Source organism: Podarcis bocagei, assembly GCF_964188305.1.
Source record: "Podarcis bocagei genome assembly, chromosome: 5".
NCBI lineage: Eukaryota > Metazoa > Chordata > Lepidosauria > Squamata > Lacertidae > Podarcis > Podarcis bocagei.
The window spans coordinates 50,655,235-50,664,598 of NC_138129.1; the positions used below are offsets into that span (position 1 = coordinate 50,655,235).

General features: G+C 46.5%; 1 protein-coding gene across 1 annotated transcript in view; it reads left to right on the forward strand.

Moving 5' to 3' along the window:
• LOC308587759 (uncharacterized protein) overlaps positions 1-9,187 on the forward strand; it is a 28,690-nt gene extending 19,503 nt beyond the window's left edge. The window contains exons 10-17 of the mRNA XM_081195524.1: positions 535-591; positions 1,741-1,816; positions 3,967-4,031; positions 4,281-4,362; positions 4,463-4,563; positions 6,082-6,177; positions 6,255-6,365; positions 8,903-9,187. Coding sequence (XP_081051650.1) covers positions 535-591; positions 1,741-1,816; positions 3,967-4,031; positions 4,281-4,362; positions 4,463-4,563; positions 6,082-6,177; positions 6,255-6,365; positions 8,903-8,998 — 684 coding nt within the window. The 3' untranslated portion in view covers positions 8,999-9,187. The remainder of the gene's footprint in view (positions 1-534; positions 592-1,740; positions 1,817-3,966; positions 4,032-4,280; positions 4,363-4,462; positions 4,564-6,081; positions 6,178-6,254; positions 6,366-8,902) is intronic.
• Positions 9,188-9,364: the final 177 nt, after the last annotated feature.

The window sequence follows — 9,364 nt, forward strand, 5'->3', positions numbered from 1 at the left end:
CTTCTCAGCAGACATGGACAGGGCTGAGTGGTTAAGAAATTTCCAAAAGCTTCACGAATGCTTCTCACTTGACCGTCTTTTGTTTTGTTTTTAAACGCCCTTTCCTCGCAACAGAAAGATCACATTGCAACTTTATTAAATAAAGTTTCACGAAACTTAACATGAAAAGTATAAGAAGGTGGTGTAGGACGTAAAAAACACGACGCCACAATAACATCGGGTTAAAAGAGAGCAAAACACTTTCGCACCCCAGTCCTTTTTCGGTGCTAATTGGGACTGACCCCAATGGGAAAGTTCTGTTCTCCGGGGCAGGTTTAATGTGCAATCAAGCCAGTTTTAGGATTATGTGTATTTGGAGTTTTCATAAACTCTGTAATAAAAAGCCGTTCCCCAAACGTTGCTTCCACGCCCCGCCCACCTAATTAAAAATAAGATTAATCGGCTCTGGCCCTTTAAAGAGCTGAACTCGACGCGCCTCGGCGGCTGTTTCTTGAGTCCCTCCTCCAAGGTGGCTGCTGGCAGTGAGGCTGAGAGAAAGAGAACTCGACAGGCAACATGACGATGATTTTGGGCTACTGGGACATCCGAGGGGTGAGTTCCTTGTGCAGAAAGTGAGGAAGAGGTCTCCCCCCTCCGCCTGCTGAGTCTGCTTTGCAGAGCCTTTCCAGGCTCTCGTTGCTCCCGCCGGGGGGAGCCGCGCCCGTGGGTCGCCCCTGCGTAAATCGGCGCCGTCCAGGGGCGCCGGAGCAGCCGCTGCTTACGCCCTCTCAACCGCGGGGGGCCTTCGGGTGCGCTCTTGGTACCGTGGCTTCTAAGGCGAGGAGGGAGAAGTTCCCCAGAGGAGCTCGAGCGACCGTCCCGCCCCCAGGCCTTGGGAAGCTGAGCTGCCGTCGAGGCGCTGCCCTGGAGGCCCCCAGCTGATCTCCCAGGGCAGCGGCTGGGGAAAGGCAGACGGAGCTCGGCGGAGGCCTTTTGTTTGGCTGCTCCACGTGTCTGCTGCCCCCTGCAAAAGGCCGGCCGGCCCTGCGAGACTGTTTGAGGTGCACCCCCCCCCCCACCACGGGCCTTCGCCTCGCCTCGTTTTTTGCGCCCGCGGCGGAGGCTCGTTGGATGAGCGGTTCCCACCTGCCGAGCTCTGCTTCGTCCACGCCTACCTTGCCTGCGTGTTGGGCTGTTAGGACTCTACAGCCCTGTGCACGTGGAAAGGTGGGGGGGGGGCATTGATAGCGATTAGCTACGAGGGAGGAATGCTGCTGAATAACAGTTGCAGAAAATCACGGGTGGGCTGGGGTGGAGAGGGGCCCGGGGCTCACATCCCGCTTGCAGGTTTCCCACAGGCATCTAGGGGTCCACTAGTACAAATTACATTCATTTCCCTTCTGACACAGCCTCTCGGTTCTTACTCCGGGTCAAACTCTCAGTTCACCCCCAAATGCCTCACCAGGAGAAGAGTTCCTGGAAGCAGCGGACTTCAAGTCTCCCTCTAGACTTGCGTTTTATGGTTAGGCCTAAGGCAGATGGTACTTGCTGGGATGCCCACAGCTGTGTCCCCTTCAGCTGCATTCCCTCTTCCCATTTCCAGGTATAGCAGGTTTGTTGAGTTTTCCAGGGGGCCCAGGGGATGAGGAAAGCCCCCCTCCTTCACGCACAGCTCTTTCTTCACCCTCCGCCCTCTCCTCCTCCATCTTAGATGCTGACTGCTGCTGCAATATCTTTTTATTGTTCTTTCCTTTTTTCCAGCTTGCCCACAGCATCCGCTTGCTACTAGCGTACACAGACACCCCCTTTGAAGATAAGTTTTACAGCTGTGGAGAAGGTGCGTATTGGTAAACTCAGAATGGGCCGACCTCCTCTTAATCAGAGTACTAAACACTTTAAAAAAGTTGCTGCTTTATTAATAGTTTCCTGGTGGGGCAGAGGCAGTTTGCCTTTGGGCATTCTGAACAAGAGTTGGTAGGGAAAGTGTTTCGCTTGTGCTCATGTCAGCCAGTTATTTGAAATGCCGAAAGTCGCATTTTTGCAACTACATTAAACTTGCGTACTACAATCTGAAGGTTTGTCAAGTTGCTGGAAGGCTCTGTGTGTGTGTTGATGAAGGGCTTGTAACACTCATGCAACTGTTGAAGGGAAAGATAATATTTAATATATCAGTTTGCTTATTGTTATGTAATTGTTACATAACGTTTATATATGTCTCATTACACACCACCATATAATTCTAAATGGCTACCAGATGTTGTTTGGAGGAATATTCATAGAACTGTGTGTGTGGTGACTCTGTTCAAGATTTAAAAAGGGGCAGAATGAATCTAACTAAATCTTGGCTCTCCCACACCCAAGTGTGGATATCTAAGTTTGGTTTCTGCGGTCTATACTTGCCCTAATAAGCAACAGGAAACTAAATGATTCAAATTCCTACTTATTGCCACAACATTTGAATCATCTTGGTGCATAGAATGGAGGCACATACCATGAATGCAAAGGTGTATTAGAGGCTGCTGTTACCAAACTGTCACAATGAGCTTTTCAGGGTGACTGTGAAAGTAGATTTTATCTTGAGTGCTATATTGCTAGCTCACTCTGGTGTCTTTAGCTTAACCCCCTGCATTTGTGTGTGTTTGCACACGAGAGAGTGACAGAGAGCATAGGGAGAGCATAACTGCAGGGACAGTACCTCTTAAGTGGCTTTTTCTCTGCAAGCTTCCCTTAAGTCAAGCATGGATGAATATTCCAACAGTAGCTTTGCACAGTATGGGAGTATGCAACCACCAAGGACATATTTAGAAATGATTTCGGTACCCCAAATCTTCGGGGTACATGCCCTCTTTGTGTTTGTTTCAGAATTAAGATGCGCTCATGCACTAGAGTGCAGTCTATGCACCACTCACTTGGTCCACATTTCCTGCTTGTCTTAGTGGATGGTGATGGGGGATATTTTGGTTATGCACAGCTGGTGGGAAGTGGACAATGGGGGAAAAAGGCAGCGGCCCTTTCCAGAGTCACTTCTTGAATCTGCTTGATTTCCGACAAAGAAGCTGAGGATGTGGCCAGATGCCACTGCCTCCAAGTTTAGAGTTTGCCCTCTGTTGTAACACAGTTAACAGTTAACAGCTGGTTCAAAATGTGCCAGCCAGGTAACTGACTTATTTGAGTTCTATTTAGAACTCGTATAACCCCTTTTTAAGCCAGCAGCAGCAGCCAGTTTGTTTCCAGGTCCAGTTCAAAGTGCTCAAATTAGTGTTTAAAACCTGGAATGACTTAGGTCACATTCCTTGTGTTAATTGGGAATGTTCAAGGAGGAGGAGGGAGTGCAGAAGCACCATCTTGAGGCAGATGTCTGCATTTGAAAACGTGCAACAGCAAGAACTGATTGTGCTTATAAACCCTGGTTGTGCAGAAAAGCCTTGAGCACAATGGAGGCTTTGTCTTATAATCCGCATAGCTCAGAACTTGCTGTTTTCCTCTTAACTGCATCTTCATTTTGCAAAGCAATTTCTTGAAATCTTCAGAATGTCCCCCCCGGTTTCTTAGGATCTAGAATGAAAATATAAAACCAAGCCAGAGAACTGCTCCATGTAACTTTCAGAGATACTCCTCTGAATGGATCCTAGTGAGATGGACAAGTACAGTGTGGGAAAGCAATTGAGAATGCTTGCCTGAACTTGTGCCCTTGACTTGAACGGGGCTTGCTATAACTCAGCAAGGCCCAGATCTATCAGCCTCTGTAGAAAAATATCCCTCAGAATGCTCTCACCAAGCTAACTCAGAATTAAATCTTGCTGAATTGTCACTGGACTTTGTCCTAACCACTTTCCTTGGGATTGCAACCTTAGCTACAAATTTATGGTGTGTGCGTGCGCATGCGTGCATGGCATTTCTTAAACGTTGATTGCCTTGCCTGTGCAAAGGAGAGTGACTGAGCAAATGTTATGTGCAGGAAGTGAAAATCCTCTCTCTCTCTTCCAGCCCCCGACTATGACAAGAGCCAATGGTTCAATGAGAAGGAGAAACTGGGCCTGGACTTCCCTAATGTAGGTCACTGTCTTATTCTATCATATGACAGGTGGGAAGAGGAATGTGCCTGGGTTATCCAGAAGTTCTGGAGATTTGGTGGAGGAATGTGCCTTTCTTCCTTGTGGTTCTCCTCTGTAGGGCCTTGGGTTGGGAAGCAGTGGTTGAGGAATGAGTGTGAGTAGAGTGAATGGGGGCCATTCATGGTGGAAGCACAAAGTTTCAAGCTGAATTGTCTTTAAGCTGATCATTCTTTGCTTACTTTCCAGCTTCCTTACCTAATTGATGGCAAGACCAAGCTTACGCAGAGTAATGCCATTCTCCGGTACATTGCACGTAAACATAAGCTATGTGAGTAAAATTGAGTTCTTTGGGGGGACCTGGGCTGGCTGATTGGCATTGGCTTCTTTCTGTCTGTCTGGGATTTCTCATTGTTGTGTGTTTTCTCCAGGTGGAGAAACAGAGGAGGAGATTGTCAGGGTGGACATGCTGGAGAATCAGGTGATGGATTTCCGCATGAGCCTCGTGATGGTCGTGTACAACCCTGATTTTGTGAGTTCACCTGCCTCTGTTGTTCACAGCTGCTGTTGCATTGTGGGGATTTATATAGGACAGGGGTTGTCAACTCAGTGCCTGCAGATGCCCTAGGCCTAGTGCTTGCAAAAGCTCTCACTGGTGCTGCCCCAGACTCTGAGCTTTCTAGGGGGGGGGGAATGTAAGTCTCTAGCTCTCCTAGATGGGGCAAAATGTGCAGGTACTTTCTAAGCAATTTCTGTGAAATTATTATTATTGATTAAATTAATATACCACTCTTCATCTGAAGATCTTAGGGAGATGCACAAGATAAAAATGCAGGATAAAAGCACAAAAACAAAACAATAACTCCCCTCCCACATACACATTTAAAAAGCTGTAGAATCTTAGCCTGGTTGAAGAGGAACATTTTCACCTGGTGCCTAAAAATATATAATGAAGGTGCCAGGCAAGCCTCCCTGGGGAGAGCATTCCACAAACGGGAAGCCACTGCAGAAAAGGCCCATTCTTGCGTTGTTACCCTCTGGACCTCTCAAGGAGGCACAAGAAGAAGGGCCTCAGATGATCAGGTTCTGGGTTGGGGAGAGGCGGTCCTTCAGGTATTGCGGTCCTGAGAGTGAGTGTGGTGTGATGACCTTGTATATTTTTCTGGTGCTGGGTAGTGCTCCTTGTTGTTATTAGACAGCCTCAGTGTGTAAAATCAATATTGTGTGATCCCACAATTGGGACTGGCAGGAGATAGCTGATTTCCATTGAAAGCTTAAGCTTGTTGCGGGTGGCTGCCTCTAATTTTGTGTTATGCCATGCCCCCATTGCAGCCATTTTGTGACTGGTGTCCCCAACACTCTCTCAAAATTCAAAATGTGCCCACTGTTCCAAAAAGGTGATTGGCCCCTGTTATAGGCTGTCCGCAAAAGGAGAGTGAGTCACACTGTATAGAGTGAGCAATGTTTCTTTCACCAAATGCATGAAAGTGACAGAAGTATGTCACTTCCAAGATCTCGAACTGTTTTTGGACTACAACTCCCATGTTGTCTAGCTAACAGGACCCCAGTGGTCAGGGATGATGGCAATTGTAGTCTTCAACAGTTGGAGACCCAAGTTTGGGAAACACTGGTCTAGAACATATTTCTAGAAACCTTGCTAGAGATGGGACGTGTGTGGAGGTGCGTGCATTTGTGTGGGATTCACACTTCACAACCGTTTTCTGCAGGAAACACCAAGGTACACAAAGCAACAGTGTTTGCTGCGTAAATGTTTAAATTTCTCCTGTTGGTGTTATGGCGATTGATAAGAGTTTGGCTTGAGGAAAGTGAAAAAAATCTCCATAAGGCGGCTCTTCTAGGTCATGCCTAATAACTTCTTGTTTTCCTGACATATTACTCCTTGAAGGCAAGATGCCAGCCTCCCTTGTTCTCTGATAATTCTTGCACTAACAACATCAAATTCATAGGTTGTTAGCTGGAGGGGAGTTATGCTGAACTTTAGCTGAGAACACAGATCCAATCTTCCCCCTCCCCTTTGCTTGTTTTGCAGGAGAAACTAAAACCTGGGTACTTGGAGCAACTGCCAGGAAAGCTGAAACTGTTCTCAAAGTTCCTAGGGGACAGAAAGTGGTTTGCTGGGGACAAGGTATGTGCATGTCCACCTAGAGGCATCTGAAGGCAGGCTTGCTCCCTTTGGTGTCTCACCTTTAAGTCTCTTTCCAGATCACCTTTGTTGACTTCCTCATGTATGATGTCCTCGACCAAAACCGCATGTTTGAACCCAAGTGCCTTGATCAGTTCAAGAACCTTCAGGATTTTGTCTCCCGTTTTGAGGTTAGTGTTGTCTTCCCAAAACGTGCTTGCTTGCAGGTCTTTGCCTGCATCTTGTGACTTGGCTCATTAGCTTCTGGCAAGAAGCCACAAACTGATTGACTACAAAGTTCCAAACTGGCTAGAGCAACTGTCCAAGTTGGCACAAGCAGGAATTTGCAAGAAACATTTGTCTGTTTCCTTTTTTGCACATAAAGGCCAGGGTTCTGAAACGTGCTTTGCTTCAGAGGGATATGGTGGCAATGTCCGATTCATCCATCATTTCATATGTTCCTATATGTGACTGGTAGCAAGGCAGTGGGTGCTAGCAATTAATTGGCTCTGCTGAAGGGTCTTGAATGACATCTTTGTGGGCTATGAGAGAGGGGGAGGTTTTGTTTGTGTTCTTGCCCATCCCGTGTGATGTTGCAGATACAGTGGGAGCTCCTTCCTTCATGAAGTGATGGATTGCTCCAGAAGCCTCCTGGAGTGTCTTATTTTGTACCAGATGGCTTAGCCCAGAGATTCAGATGCTTCCTGGTCAAACTGTTTGTGAGTGGAGTTCCTTAGCACTGGCACAGCAACACAGCTGGGTCATGTTGAGCTCAGTAGGTGAACACTTTGGCTGCTGCTGTTTTACACATGTAGCTTTTGAAATGCACAGGGGGTCATTTCTCAGTGTTTTTGTACATAGCAGTTTGCGGTTGTACACACCTTTGCACCATAGCATTGTGTCAAGGGGCAGCTGCTATCGGTGTTGTCTGTACACACGGTTGGACCTGTCTGTTGGGATTCACAGGATGCTGAGTAAGTCTGCAGGCTTCAGTTTGCAACAGGTTGATGCAATACTCTGTGAAGTGCTGGGTCAGAATGACTCGGCAGTAATGTGATTGGCTGTCACTTGTTTAAAAGAAAATCCTGTTCAACAGTGGTGCTGTGGTGGAGTGGTGTAGAGTCTTCGTTTGCCTCAAGGTGCAGGTACTATGTATGAACTGCTTCTGTAAGCATTTGTATATATATTTAGCTCACATTAAACAATACTGCACTAAAGAACCTGGGACTCTGAGCATTCTGCTGCTAAAAGCGCCACGAGGAATTCGCGACACTGTCTTCAAACTACTGTGCAATGTATTTCTCTATTCTTCTCCCCTCAACTAGAAGAGACAAATATATTCCGCTTCCTATTTTGCCAATCTCCTTTAGAGATGAGATAAACACATTGAAGGAGAATGGCATGCACCTACAGTATCAGTAGGCCAGCCCCAGCAGGAGATGACCTGAGAAAGAGCTCTCTGTGTACACATGTACACAAGTAGAATGTGCTTGAGAAGTGCATTTTCGGCACAAAGCTGGTTATAACCATCCCAGCAGAATGTGCATTAGATTGTCAAACAATGTAGCACAGGGACAACATGGGGATTATATTGTGTGTAATCATTATTATTATTGTTGTTAATTATACCCCGCCCATCTGGCTGGGTTTCCCCAGCCACTCCGGGTGGCTCACAGCACATATCAGAACATACTAAAACATTAAAAACTTTCCTAAACAAGGCTGCCTTCTGATGTCTTCGAAAAGTCAGATAGTTGTTTATTTCCTTGACATCTGAAGGGAGGGTGTTCCACTGGGAGAGCACCACTACCGAAAAGGCCCATGCCTGGTTCCCAGTAACTCCGCTGCTTGCAGGGAGGTAACTGCCAGAAGGCCATCAGAGCTGGATCTCAGTGTCCAGGCTGAATGATGATACCTGAAGGAGTGGGACTCCTTCAGGTATACTGGAACGAGGCTGTTTGGGGCTTTAAAGGTCAGCACCAACACTTTGAATTGTGCTCAGAAACGTACTGGGAGCCAATGTAGGCCTTTCAGGACCGGTATTACGTAGTCTTGGTGGCCGCTCCCAGTCACCAGTCTAGCTGCCACATTCTGGATTAGTTGTAATTTCTGGGTCACCTTCAAAGGTAGCCCCACATAGAGTGCATTGCAGTAGTCCAAGCAGGAGATAACCAACGCATGCACCACTATGATGAGACAGTCCATGGGCAGATAGGATCTCAGCCAGTGTACCAAATGGAGCTGGTAGACAGCTGCCCTGGACAGCTGTGAGTCCAAAATGACAGTGCCCCCCAAAGATGCCTACATCCAGCATTAAACACACATTACCACACAGGGTGTACACACTTTAAATATGGGCACTAAGGTAAGCCAACCAACCATGAAGAATTGTGTGGTAGCCAATGCTATTCCTACCCAGACTAGACCCACTCAAGTTAGTACTCATGACTGACTTTGGCTTATTAAATTCAGTGGGTTGTCTCTGAGTTAGAACTATCATAGGATACAACCTGTGGCCTTCATTTATCACCTACCATTAAAAAAAAAGTTGAACAAAGGAACATTTTTTTAAAAAAATAAAAATGCAGACTTGCCATTTTGGCATGAGCAAAACCAGTGCCAGGTGAGAGCAGTGTCAGTTTTCCTAAGGCTTCTTCAACTTTTGTCTTACTGAGGTGGATTCTTTCACCCACATCCTTTCTTAAAACCTTTTTTTCTGCACCTCCAGGCCCTAGAGAAGATTGCTGCCTACATGAAATCCAGCCGCTTTATGAAGACTCCCATTAATAACAAGATGGCTAAATGGTGTAACAAGAAAGAGTAGATGAAGAATAAAAATTTCCTTGCTGCTGCTAGACAAGAAGACTTCTTTTTGCCTCGAGTAGAGCTGATTGGATTGACTAAAGGCTGCCCCCCCCCGAATGTAGTACTCCTTCTATAGAATGGTTGGAAACTATTCTGTATTTTTAAAGCTGTAGTAGCCAATAAAGAATGATATTGTTGTTTTGTTGAATGTGCCATCATACCTTTATTGGCCATTAATGTGTTGCTTTTATCTTGCTGTTCCGAGTGGTTGTATGAACATGTCTTGCCCATCTGTGGAAGAAGAGGGTTGACATTTCTGTTGGCCTCCTGCTAATTTGAGGTCTAGTGGCATTCTTTATATTCCTATTCTGAATGCTTTCTTTTC